The sequence below is a fragment of the Acomys russatus genome, chromosome 8 (genome assembly GCF_903995435.1).
Source record: "Acomys russatus chromosome 8, mAcoRus1.1, whole genome shotgun sequence".
In the NCBI taxonomy this organism is placed as follows: Eukaryota; Metazoa; Chordata; class Mammalia; order Rodentia; family Muridae; genus Acomys; species Acomys russatus.
Window position 1 is genome coordinate 56,019,929 of NC_067144.1, and position 14,191 is coordinate 56,034,119.

General features: G+C 40.8%; 1 protein-coding gene and 1 long non-coding RNA gene across 2 annotated transcripts in view; both read right to left on the reverse strand.

The window, feature by feature from the left end:
* Nucleotides 1-8,612: 8,612 nt before the first annotated feature.
* Nucleotides 8,613-13,933, reverse strand: Nrip1 (nuclear receptor interacting protein 1). The gene has a single exon (XM_051150148.1). It carries the CDS (start codon nt 13,765-13,767, stop codon nt 10,276-10,278), a length of 3,492 nt encoding a protein of 1,163 aa, XP_051006105.1. The 5' UTR covers nt 13,768-13,933; the 3' UTR covers nt 8,613-10,275.
* An 11-nt stretch (nt 13,934-13,944) lies between these two features.
* Nucleotides 13,945-14,191, reverse strand: part of LOC127192817 (uncharacterized) — a 37,771-nt gene continuing 37,524 nt past the window's right edge. The window contains exon 3 of the long non-coding RNA XR_007831073.1: nt 13,945-14,067. This is a non-coding gene — a long non-coding RNA (uncharacterized LOC127192817). The remainder of the gene's footprint in view (nt 14,068-14,191) is intronic.

The following is a 14,191-nucleotide window of genomic DNA, read 5'->3' on the forward strand; positions in this document are numbered from 1 at the left end:
AAAATATACAAAGGACAACTTATCTTTTGAACTAAAAACACTTCAGGAATTGTTTTATTGCTGTGAGAAGACATCATGACCAAATCAATCTTTATAAAAGAAAGCATTTAATTGAGAGGTTGCTAATGGCTTCAGAGGGCTAGCACTTTGTTATCATGCCAGGGAGCATGGCAGCAGGCTGGCATGCATGGTGCTGGAGAAGTCACTGAGAGTGACATTCTTATCTGAGGCAGATAGAGAGGCACTGGGACAATGCACCATGCTGCTAATCTCTGCAGTGAGGATGAGGCAGAAGAGAGCTTCTCCTCATTCAGGGTAGACAGGTATCACAGATACGACTTAGACCTGTGTGGGTCCCGGTCACCAAGTGTCTAGGGTTGTATAATACTGCAACCTAATTTAGCCTATTCTGATACAACCAATGAAACTGGCTGATTCCAAATGACAGTTAAGCTTCTTGATTGTAGGGAAGCTAGGAAATTTAAGTTACTGAAAGACTGGGATTTCTGTAAGACATTTTCAGAAAAAGGGAGAGACCATGTTTGCACAAAAATCTACATGCTAATGTTTATGGAATTTTACTCATAATTGCCCAAACTTGGAAACAGCCATCACATCTTCTAATAGGTCAACACATAAGCAAACTTTGGTATGATTAAAAAAATGGATCCTTATTCAGCAATAAGAGGAAGTAAATTATCAAACCACAAGACATGAAAAAAAACTTCAGTGCATATCATTACGTAGCAATTCAGAAAAGGCTGCATATTGCTAGGTTCTTATTATAGGACACTCTAGAAAAAGAATAACTCTTGGGCTGTAGTAGTGTTAGGGTTGTGTGGTGGGGGTGAAAGGAGGGGGCCACGGGCATGGGGGAGTCTTAGGGTGCTGAGTCTGTTCTATATAATGATATAACAGTGCTACACACTATGCATTCATCAAGTTCAATATAATTTATAAATGCAAAGATTGAAACTCAACGCAAACTATGGAATTTAATGATAGTACAGTAATATGGTTCATCAATTATAACAAATGAAACACATTAATCAAAATGTTGCTAATAGAAGGGAAACTTGGATAAGGTATATGGTAAATCTTTGCTACTTTTGCTTTCTTTTTCTGTAACTTTAAATAATAAAAAAAATATTATGATATAGTAGATACTGGAATATTGCAAAGTGCATTGTATAATGGACACTTGAGAAAATTGATTTATGATGGAGAATGGTTTGTTTTGGCTTGTAGTTTGAGAGTTGGTCAGTGATTAGCTTGTCCAACTGTTTTGGACCTGTGATGGCATGACCTGATGGGGAGCACATGGCTGAGCAAGCCATCTGTCTTATGGCAAGAAGAGGAAGGGGAGACATGAAGGCCTCCTGCTAGATAACAAACATCTGCTAATGCTCCACTCCTCAATAGTACCACTCTAGGTACCAGGTGCTTTACACATTGGGGGTACACTCCAGATACAATTTATACCTACAGGGCCTTTTATCACCACGAAAGTCGTGGTTTCTGTAAGTCTACCCCAGGACAAAAGACACTATAAATAAACCTGATTTAAATGGATGGATTTGTAACAAACTTTGATGAAGGAAGTAGGATTATCCTTAAAATAGTTAAAAGACATCCTGCTCTTCTCAAGCTAGAAAGGTTTTTCTTTTCTTTTCTTTTCTTTTCTTTTCTTTTCCATCCTTGAAATCAAACCTAAAACATAAGGAAATGACCTCACTCTAGGAAAGACAGGGGACTCTGGGCATGTAACTGTCGCTCTCATTGTTCTCGTTCTTGTTACCTACCTGTCTTCATGGTCCTCCAATTACACAAAGGCTAACTTTAAAATATCCCTTTTATTTTAAAAAGCCTTGACGCCAGGCATCCACGCTCTCTTCCTTTCAACCTCCAGCATTATAATGACATTTATCAACACTGCTTGGCTAGAGAAGTGAACTATTCCATCTTCATTGAAAACACCTACTCATTCTCAGTATGCTCTGGATTTACATTTTCAGGGCTAGTTGCAAAGATTCTGAGTGCAAAATTTCAGACACGATCTTATTTCTCCTCAAGGGATAGGAAATGAGTTCTCATTGTGATCCCAGGCAAACAGAATGCATTTCTTAAACACATTTATGCTACTTATGTGGAATGAGAGTAAAGGGAAATCACATCTATCAGCATAGCATCACATGAGATATAAACTTTACATTAACCCATGTAAATTTAGTTTTCATGTATGGAGCCACCCAAACTCTCGTAATTTGGTTATAATAGGTAAGTTGCCACATTCAAAACACTCAAATGGGTGACTAGTGACCTAGTTAACATTTGGTATTGATTGGCATTTCTATACCCACAGGAATTCATAATTCCTTGGGGATATGAAGTAGGCTAATATTAATTGCAGTTTCTAAGAGGTTGAGAATCTTATTAAGAACTTTGTCTACGAGTTGCCTTTTAAAAGGAGTCCAAAGTGTATTATTCATTCTAATGAGTTCAATAAGAGAAGTTTACAAAAGGTGTTAGGCATTTGTAGAGGGCTCAACAACACATTTACCCCATAGTAGTGAAATATGAAGGGCTTTGTTGAGGAAGGAAGATTTAAAAATAAATAAATAAATAAAATAAAAAGAAAATGGGAGCAGACTACGCTGATTATGGGAACAAGTGGGCCAAGGAGAAGATCGTATGGCAAAGAAAGGTAAAGGACTAAAGGTACCAATGGCATAAAAGCAGGCATGCTCAGAGACAGTGAGTCTTTTGTAAAGTTTCTTATTTGCATGGTTGTGAATGAGGGAAAGAGTGTAAGAAGGTCAGAGAGTTGAAAGTGCAGACAGGCCCAGAAGTCCTTGGCTAATATGGAACAATCTAACTGAACTCACACTAGGCTTTTGTTATCATCAATACTTTTAGGAAAGCCAAGCAGATGTTGAAAACTTTGTATCTTTGCTAAAGCTCAGAATGATTGCACAGGAGCTGGGTTGGAAACAGCAAATTAAGGGAATCTCAGATGAATGAAAGTAGCCATAGCCAAAGGTATGGAGGAACACCATTTTGAGACATGGCTTTCCAACATGGGGAGAGGGTTGTTAAAACAAACCGGGAGGGAGCATGCACCTAAGTTAGAGGAGACAGCTAAACTTAGGATGGATGTCCAGGTTAACCAGGAGAAATCTGAGCTGTTTGAACGGCTGGATAAAGCATTGCTGAAAGTAGATTAATGGCAAAGAATGTACAGAGTTGCTGTTAGCACTCTGAAGAGGACTGGAAGACAGTGGGTTATGAAACCAAAGAGACCACATGCCGACAGCACTCCCAGGCTAAGATTGGATGTTGGAACAGAACTTGGGTGTTTCTGTCTCCAGTTGCCGGGTTTCTGAGTGAGTGAACTTTAATTTCTATTGAGGGTGCATTATAGATTTCTCAGCACAACATTATAAAAAGGCAGGTTGGGACGTGCTCTCTGGAGCAGCTGCTTTTTCTAAGCATTCATTTCTAAAGTGAACAGGAAATGTTCTCTTTAGAGGCCACCATGGCAGAGGAGCTGACAATGACACCAACAGCCTAACATCTCACGAGTGACAAGCAATCTCAAAGGGGTCTCACAACCCCCATCCCATGCTCTTCGAATTAGAAAGATGATTATGATTACATTTATTAGCATTAAGCTAGGCAAAGTGAGGTATTAGCACATTTGACTGTGGACAGGCAACAGTGCTTGGGCCTGTTGTACCTTAAGCTACTCCACCGTCTTTGCCGATGGTCAGAACTAGGAAATTGAGACCGTATTTTAGATTCTATTTAAGATCAATGTCTGTGTGTTGTTGGGAGTCGGGGAGGAATGGAAGATATGCATTTTTTACATTCTAACCACCTGCCTTTAGAAATGCAAGAATGAGCAGTGAGGGATGGCTCATGTCTGTAATCTCAGTCCCTGGGAGAGTGAAAGTTGAAGGAAACTGAAGGCTAGGTGGCCTACAACATGAGTACAGTGTTACACCATAAGACCCTGCCTCACCCTGTTCCTCCTACAAGGCTTTATAGTAAATGCCCACCATACCTTTAAAGCATTTAGAATGCTGTAGTGGGGGTGAGAGATGTTATTGAATCCAAAGCCATTCCTCACACTCACTGGACAAGTGCCTGATGACTAGACTCGTCTTTTTTACATATATGTGCAGTTTTCAGCACTCTGTTTATATAAGTGAAGGATGTTTTGCCCCGAGTTGAGGTAATTGAGGGACCCATATATAGTGAAGAGTTTGAGGAAGAAGCAAAGGAGCAAAGGTAAGCATGAGATTTTTTTTTTTTTTTTTTTTTTTTTTGAGACTGTCGTAGTTAGGGATACTATTGCTGTGATGGAAAACCATGACGAAAGCAACATGGAAAGTGGAAAGGAAACGGTTTATTTGGCTTATACGTCCATATCATAGTTCATCATCAAAGGAGGTACGGACAGGAACTCAGAGCAGGAGCCTGGAGGCAGGCGTTGATGCAGAGGCTACGGAAGGGTGCTTCTTAGGGACTTGCTCAGTCTGCTCTCTTCTAGAACCCAGGACCACTAGACCAGAGTTGGCCCCAACTACAATGGGCTGTTCCCTCTCACATCAACCCCTAATTAAGAAAATACTCTATAGGCTTGCCTAGAGCCTGATCGTATGGAGGCATTTTGTCAATTTGGATTCCGTCCTCTCAGATGACTCCAGCTTGTGTCAAGTTCACACAAAGTTAGACACCACAGAGGGAGACTATGACGTCATGAAGGGAACAGAATGAAGATGTCTCCTGCTTTCTTCCCCAGAACAACTACTCTAGGTGAAAGTGTTTCCTGATTTAATGAAAATCATCACTGTTGTCTTTGAATTAAACGGCCTCAGGCAACAAACCCGTACCAGCCTCTCTTCTTTATGGCTCTGTTCACACAGCTTTCCAAAAACAGGATCTGTACCTATAGAATGTTCCCTCCTGTGCAGTATTCTCAAAGATCAAAATTTATGAGCAAAATTCAAGTGAAGTAATTAGTATAAAAAGACTGTCCAGCTTTCTCAACGTTGGGGGAATGTGCCCATTATGTTTGGAAAAACCAAGAGGCAAATAGCAGCTCTTCAGGGTCTCCACGTCATTAAAAAAGCTGCAAAAAGGCTCAGAAGTTCCAATATATTTACTATTATATTATCATAGGAGGGGACCAAGTGTGGCAGAGCTTATGAGATTTTAAGATTATTTCCAATTATTCTGTTAACTTCGGAGTACAGTTACTGACTTTTGGGGCAGGGGTCTTTAACCTACTCCAGAAGACAGCACTTTGAAAATGTAAATAGTATTGCAGTAACTACTTATAAAGCTGGAGTATTAATGCTACCTGCTGCCAATAGAACAACAACTCTTAAGAGACAGCTATAGCATCAGCTCACCTACAAAATTTGGAATAAAAACCAGAAGGGCACAGCACATTTACCAATTTAACATTTAAAGTCTATTTTCTGTACTGTACGGGTCAGTTTAGAGATCCCAGTGGCAGGGAATGGAATTTCAATTTGTTGTTGATATGCCGACACCAATAAGCATGAAATAGAAACCTTCCACAGCATGGGTAATTCTAACTCTTCATTTCAAAGATACTACTCTTTAGTTAAAAAATAAAATTAGCTGGTGGTTCTTTGAAAATCCATCTCGGGGAATGCACTTAGGCTTTCTCACCATGTACATAAAAATATGGTTTTCCACCTCTCATCTAAGTTAGCATCTACGTGTACAGTAAGATGGAATCTGGAATCAGTCACTATGCAGACAGTGTACAGAAACAAGGTGTGCCTCTAAGACCTACACATTTTCTTTATTAGCTTTTTGTGTTGTGCTGGACATTGAAGCTGGGCTGAGTGACTGTGAGTGCTACAGAAGGCATTGTCATTGATCCGTTCCTCAGCCTAAATGCCTATAGACTTGTTGAGAGTATCTGCTAGGATTATAAGACTATCTTAGTCTCAAGAGATACAATTTGTTGCTGAGTAACTGCCTCTCTGCTCCATTACCAACAACCTATGTCAAGAGTATAAAGCGTTAATACATTAGATCACAAGATGAACAAGGGTTTTTTGTTTTTTTTTTCCCCCTAAATTAGGTGGTCTTAGCTGGGTCTGATGGCTCAGATCTATACATTTTAGTTCCTTAGGAGACCAAAGCAAGAGGAAACCAAGTTCAAAGCTTGTGTGGATGACAAAGTGAGTTCAAGGATACCCTAAGCAACTTAGGGAGACCTTGTCTCAAAACAGAAAGTAAAACTAGGCTCGGGAATATACGTCAGTGGTAGAACACTTGCCCAGATAGAGGCCTTAGGCTCAGTCTTCACTACTGCAAATTCAAAGGTAATGTACCATGGTCTCCACTGCTGATCATAGATGTATACAGCTGACCATGCTCAACTCTTTTCCTTTACATGTAGAGTTTTACTTGGAAAGCGATGCAAATTTCTTGCATTTAAAACAAAACCCCATTAAAAATGAAATAAAAGCCCCTGATAAAAATCTTAAGACAAAGTGTATGTATGTAATTAACTTTATTTTGGAACACTGTACAAACTCCAGTTTTAAAAAAATGTCGTGGTCATCAAGATACATACTGAGAAATGGAAGACAGACCACAGGCCATCTTTCTGAGCTATGCTTTAATTACATGTTTCTAAATACACTAACTTGCTGTTCACTTGTATAATTTTGCCTTCATTTTTTTTCTAAGATGGACAAAATTCATGATCTATTGTTTTTTCCCTTTTCTTTCTTAATTTTTTTCCTTTATGATCTTGGACTTTTAAAAATAATGGTAAACGTAAAACACAGAGAAAGCCCACAAAAATAAGTCATTTCAAGTTAGAGACAATGCATTTTTCTCATTTATTCAAATTCACTGCAGGAAGTAAACACTAAAAGATTTTTTAAAAAAACAAAAAATTCACACTGCAGTATGTACAATTCATGACATCACATAAGGAAATCAAATTTAATAATAAAAATGGCAAATTATATCACTAAGCAGATTGCATCAAAACTAGCTGTAAACCCCAAAATTCTTACCATGATTGGTAGTGTGCCAGGATTCCAGCACTGAGGAACACTGGACCGTTCCTCGTTATGTTTCCAATGGGACTTAAGATATGTGAAGTCACTGTGTGAATTCTTTATGTTGAAAAGTGGTTGATTTAAAAAAAAAAAAATTAAGACCATTGGATTGAAAGCACATCCTCTCACAAAGTATAAGCCACAGAGGTCATGTCCAGAAATGGACCACAGTCCTGTTGGGATGAACATCTGATCTGACTTGGTAAGACGTTTTTGTCAAATGCACAGATGCACAGGACTCCCCATGCACTTGTCATGCAGCAGGTAATCACAACTTAAATAAAAGGGTTATTTTATACATTTGTCCAGACTTGCAACTGTATACATACATGCACATTTTTGAACCTGTCTGATTATATTTACACTTAATACATGGAATATACAGGAACCAAAGAAATTAAAAGGTTTTTCTGTTGCATTAGAACAATACAAAATATGTTTTTTTTTCATTAAGGAAATCACTATTTACATAACCTTTAAAAACCAATTTTAACATCTTCATGTAACAAGTCAATATATATATATACATTATATATATATATATAGAAAATATATACTCTCACCAGTTTATTCTTCTGAACATTGTAGCAGAGAACAAACAGGTAATGCTACTTTACTGATGTCAATGAGAGCTGTAGTACCCATTCACAAATGACTTTATTAGGAAGAAACTGCCTAGACATTGAAAATAGTCCTTGAAAATGTATGTGTGTGTGCATATTTGAATCTACATATGCAAACAAAGTGAATTTGTGGATGTATGCCCGTTCTCTTCTCTAATATTTCTCTAAACTCAGCGTGGGGGGATAGTCTTTAGGAAGTCAGAACAGCATTCTTTATAGTCATATTTATTTCTGTATTACATATTCTCATTCCAACAAAAACAAACAAACAAAAACCAAACAAAACAAACCAATGTTGGCTCTGGGCATTTCCCTGACCTAAGTGCTGCTCCACTGTAAGAAGCCTATCGCCTCCAGCTGAGGAGGAACACCAGCATCCTATAATATATTTCAAAGGCTCTAGCCCTTTCACAATGACCAAGAAAAATGACTTAGTGTAAAGCTTATTTATATAGTGTAGACATGAGATTGTCACAGTATGGACATGGAGTAAAGTATCCTCACTGGCCAGTGGATGTTTTCATAGCAGACCACGAATATGCCTTCTCCTCTCTCTAACATAGCCCAGTGTACACTCTGATTGCCATATAACATACCCATTAACTATTTACAAATCATCTGGAGAAAAAAATAATCATTTAGAATTTTAGATAATAAAGAAATAATGTCCATTTGTAATATTAAAAACTCTTAGAAACAACTTCAAGTACGTACAACAACTCCAAATAAACTTCCTCCTACCTAATTGTTGAGTACACAATTTTATTTTATTTATTTTTTGGATAAGTCAGTTGTTAACCTGGCTCAAAACTGAAAACAAAATATTGTCTGGTAGGTGAACTGTAAGTTTTTAACTAAACTTAAAAACTGTTTCAAGATCGAAATTCCACATGGCTCAGTTATATATTAAATTCTTCCAAGTCCATATCAGTGTTTACTTTTATGCCCGTTTAAGATGAATGGAGACCGTGAAGTGCCATCTAGGTCCTGCTATGGAGAGTAAGTGCCCTTGGATTTGGTGTCAGGTACTCTGAGTTTGATGCCTTTCTTGGGTTGAGTTGTTAGCTTCATATGCACTGCTGCATGGAGGACGGTTTGAGTAGAAGGTAAGGATGCATTCAGGAGAAGTTTCCCAACCTTCCTGGGATCACCTGAGTTTGCTAAGTGGCCCTGTTATTCCACCCCTAAGGCTAATTACGTCAATGTTACTAATTAGAACAAATAAATAATCACAGATTTTCCTGAGATGTAGACCCAGATAGCAAAGTTGTCCCCTCTACCCAATTTTATTTTTTGTCATTAAAAAGTATTCTGAACCTGATTTCCAAAGATAAAACAGCAATATAGGAACTACAGTATTGTAAATTTCGAGTGGACATGTGACTGTATTGGGGGACCTATAGGCATCAAATAGTTTCTTTAAAGTCCCATGTTCTGGAAAAGCCATAAGCCATGGTTTTCAAACATTAGGATGCAGAAGAAACACACACAGAACATGTCAGGATACAGGCAGAAGACTCCTAGGTCCACTCAGAGACCTGTTCTGTAGACCTGAGATGCTGCCTATGAATCTGCATTTTAAACAAACAACTGCTCTAGATAGTGCTAATGCAGTTTCTGTGTCCAGAATTAAGAAATCCTGGTCATAAGACTTACAGGTACCACAGGAATGGTGAGGATTAACCAGAGATGGTGAAGACCATCCAAAGAAAAAATCCACATTTGCTTTTGTTAAAAACTATTTCTAAGTAGTCAATTGTTCAGGAAACTGCCTGAAGTTGAACATTTCCTTCCCTAATTTTGTAAAAGGAGGAGTATTAATTTAGTAAAGTAGTCAAAATATAAAAAAATGGAAATCTGCCTTTTAAGGATCTGTTAAACTCCTCTCTGTTGTAATCAATTTATACTAAATAGTACAAGGTGTAAAGAAATACGTATTGAAAAGGTTTGGGGTGGGGCAGACACATTGGGAACCGCAAAACCCCCTACCAAGAGTTAAAAAGAATTTTTGTTTAGCAAAAGTGAAAAATGTCAGCATTACTTTTTTCTTATTTTTGAACTGAGATTGTGAATCAGCACAAGGCTTCTGGATTTGTCTTCATTTGATTACCTTCCAAATAGTTAACAATTGGGACTTTAAAAACATGTTATGTAGGCTGACTTCTGAGGTGTGAAATGAAGTACACTAATAAAGACAGCAAATTGCATCAATCTACTATTGGAGTTTTGCATTTTAATGTATGCCTCTTACTTATGATTATAAAATTGTTTCATTCGTAGGCTACTCACAGTTGTTACTCTGATGCATACAGAAGTATTAAACAACCAACGTCTAGTTCAATAGTTTCCTCGTGACATCTAATGTTAAGCAAAAATTAGTATGCATATTTAAACACATCAGCAGTAACCAATACTTTCAAAATGAAGAAGTTTCAATTATACCATGCTTTCTCAAATCATGCTCTTATTTATAAAGATCTCAAGTTCATATTGATTAATTTTAAAAACATCCAAAACGGTATGGCAGGTACACGTTATTCCGACTCCTTTTTTATTGTGAGGACGTTTCCCAGAAGTCCATAAACTTCTCCATTTGTACTGTGTGGGCGAGAAGCATTCTTTCCCATATGGCTATTGTAAGGGCTTCTTAGATTAAAGAGAGACGCTTTCGTTTCTGCGGCAGGAAGTAACTCTTCTTTGACCATAACCTGTGAGACTCTCTCGGCAGGAGACGGCTCCCTCCAGGTTTCTTTGTCGTGTGTTTCTTGAGTGGTAACAGAATTGCCTCCTTTCTGGAGCATGTAATAGAGGATAGGGTTAGTTTTGGTCAGTCTCGGAGAGTCTTTTTCATACTCACTCTTGTCCATATCTGTGATGACCCACTTAATGGGTCCCTTCTCGCTGGGCATGGGCACGGAACACCCATTCAAAAGACCCGCTTCTGCTCTGGACCCCGCACAGCCCAAGTGCTCTGGGAAAGGAGGGCTCAGAGGAGTTTTAACCACTCCAGGGTATGAAAATGTCCTATTATCCACACAAGTGCTGGTCTGTGGGGAACTATACATCAAACCATTTAGAGAAGAAATGCTGAACTCGGGTTTGCTACTGGGTACACTGTTTCTCTGTCCTTTCTTTTTGTTGTCATTGACAGAGTTACTTCTGTGCGGGGACAAATCTCGCACACAGTTCTCTGAGAGCAGCAGCTGTTTGAGAACGTTGAAGCTTCTGCTCTCCCTAGCCCAAGGCCTGTGCTCACCATCGCTGGCTGAGCCATGAGCAGCAGGGTACTTATGCTCAGTATCGTTTCTGCTGAGTTTCAGCTCTTCCTGATTAAGCAGTGATCCACACAGTACTTCCGGAGCACTATGATCATTGGTAGTATCTACAGCGCTACTTTTCATCTTTTTAAATGGATTTTCTAGTGGTTCTGGGTAAAGCTTCCTTTTCTTAGGGACCATGCAAAAGTTCTTGGATTCCAGGGGTGTCAACTCACTATTTCTGTGACTCTTGTCCTGATCATCTGCTGGGTAGCTCTCTTGATTCTGTCTCAGCAATCGACTCAACAGACCGTTCTTTGAGAAAGAAAAGTCCTGAGGTGAAGCGGGCTCGGATTTAAAGTCCTCAGACACTGGTAAGGCTGCCACGCTCCTCTGCATGGCGGGAGTCCCACTGAAGAACGGGGTGCTCTTCGGACCGTGGTTTAAATGCACGTTTGGGTTGTGAACCTGGAAGTCATCACATGGCTCAGATTTGATTTTCACCATCAGTATTTGTTCACTTCCAGCTCTGTCTGAGTGTTCCTGAGTGCCCTCCTCTCGCAAAGTTTTCTCTTTCCTGTCGCTCTTTCCTTTGTTGGAATTTCCCAGAAGCAACTGAAGGACAGTGCGTCTTTCTAGCAGATTCTCTATCTCACACCCAGGAAGCCCTGGTTCAGGTACTGCTGGCTGACTGCTGAAGGCTTTGCTTTCTTCAATTGCATTGGTCTTACTTGCGAGCATAGGGCTATTTAATCTGTCAATCATACCGAGAGGTTTCTCTGTGTTTCCACTTAACAGCTGTTTGCTGGGTCTTTGCTCTTCCAGGGGCATGGAAGACTGCATCCCACACTGTGCCAAATTTTGTAATAGTTTACTGGCACTGAACGTGGCCGAATTTTGTGCACCTTCACTTGGGGCTGGTTTCTCGGCTTGTGACTCTTTGCTTTTTGTTAGGTCCATCAAGTGGCTCGGCATGGTATTGGTTAGTTTGGAGGCGGGAGTACTGCAAGCATAGGGTGGGGAGTTCCACCTGATGACCATCGAGTGCTGAGAAAGATTAATGGGAGACTCTCCCTTGGCGGACGTATGCAGAGGTGGAGTGCTCACTGGGGTAGTCCTGTTTGTACTGGGGCTTTCAATGACAGAAGTCCTAGTGTAGTTCTGCGGACTGAACTTAGTCCCGTCACCGTGGACTTCCAGAGGGCTGGCATTCCTTTCAGCAGTCTCCTCACTTTTATGGCCAAGGAGCAGTTGAAGAAGGGTGACTTTCTGGTGTGAATTCAGCTTGGAATTTGTTGAGGTATCTTGATCTTCTTTGATGTCAACACCGGGGACTTTTGGATCCCAGGTGTTCAACAAAGACTGAGTGAGGTTCTCAAGAGAAACCGGTCGGTCAGCTTCTGGTTTCTCGATTCGGTGCTTGCAAGACAGGTCTATGGGAACGCAATTGGAGTACGAGCTTTCGTCTCCGCTGCTGTCATCGGTAAAGCTAGGGTTGTTGTCAGAGTACTCATCGATCGTGGTGGGTGTGCTGCTGTCCTCAAAGCTACTTCCTCTCTCATTCTGGCTGTGACCATTCAATGGCGCGGGTACGGTCTGGCTTTTGAGAAGATGTAAAAGCAAACTGTTGTTAGAGGTTTGCTTTATGCTGGCTCTTTCCAGGGAGTTCTTATAGCCCGTGTTTTTTGGGGAAGAAGGAACAACAGCTATTGGATTCTGAAATGTGGTGGCGTTATTCTTGCCAGCCACCAGTTTGCTTGATGACGACGACGATGATGTTCTGGCCTGCCCGTTGACATGGCCAGGCACCCCTTTGGAGAGATGGAAACTGCTCATGTCCTTCTGCCCATTCTCTTGCAGCCTGGCCATGGCAGCAAGTCTCTCGCTGGCTGCTTGATGTGCATTCTGCGTTTTCAGAGCGTGCTCCCGAGAGTACTGCTGGAGGTGGGCTTCACTGGACAGGAGCAGCGCTAGCTGGCTGCAGGCGACACTAGGCTTAGGTGAGGTGGCAGGACTGGCCCTTTTCTCCACCATGCTGGCCACAGCCTGGAGTCTTGCGGCACATGACAAGGGCTCACTCATGACCTTCGCTCCACTCTGGCTGGCATGATGAGGCGGCTCCACAAAGCTATCTCTGATGAGGTTTGTCGTCACATCAGGAAGGGTGGTACCTGACTTTTGATCCTTGGTCTTACTTTTCTTCAGCAGAGTTTTTAAGTGACTTGAGGCCACGCCGTAGCACCTTAAATCCTTCTCTCCTTTTAAAGAGTCGTGACTGAGGGTGTATCCTTGCTCCTTGAGGCTCTGTCTAATTTGCTGTGACAGAGCAACAGTCTGCAGCCGGGAGCTGAATGACTGAAGCAAAGAGGCCAGCAACGTGCTATCCTGTTTGCCTTTAGGCACACTGTCAACCATGCCAGCTAGCAACGCTTCCTTCTTTACGTTTAAATTCACGATGGAATCAGACAGCCTCTTCCGCTTTGCCGCATTCCAGTCCTCAGAAGACTGCAGCAGTCTGGCTTTTTTGAGATGCAGCATGCCAGATCCCTGGTACGTATGTGTACTGAGAGCAGGACCATTGCCTTGACAGGTGGGAAACGCACTGCCAGAGATGGTAAAGTTCTGGTCTTCCTCGCTGTGGCCAGCAGACTTTTTGTCAACGGCAGCACCTGATCCCCCTGCCGCCTGATGCATTAGTAATCCTTCTAGGTAAGTTAAAACAATAGAATCCTGATGAACATCAGAGCCAAGCTCTTCTCCATGAGTCATGTTCAATACAAGTGCTCACAAGGGCTTGGCTTCTATTCACTTTAAAGACGCTTTTCTTGTCTGTAAGACCCGACTTCAGGAAGTTAGTGTCAGCCGGTCACCTTCCATAGCAGTCAGAGGGCAATGCACTGTTACATAATGGCCAGGATATCCTCTGGCAGTCACAGCTGAACCAGCTAGGCAAGGAGCAGCCACACAGTCCCCTCCTCAGCACAGTGGCACGCAGGTAATGCTTCTTAGGGAAGGTAACTGTTTTTCTTTCTTCATCGTTTGTTGTTTACGAAATGCACATACCAGTACCTAAAAATATATGAATAAAAACAGTTAAGGAGGTACAGCACCGGAGTCATGCCTACTACCTATAAGGAACAGAGCACAGCATTATGAGCTTATGAGTATAAATTATACATGTATACCACACACA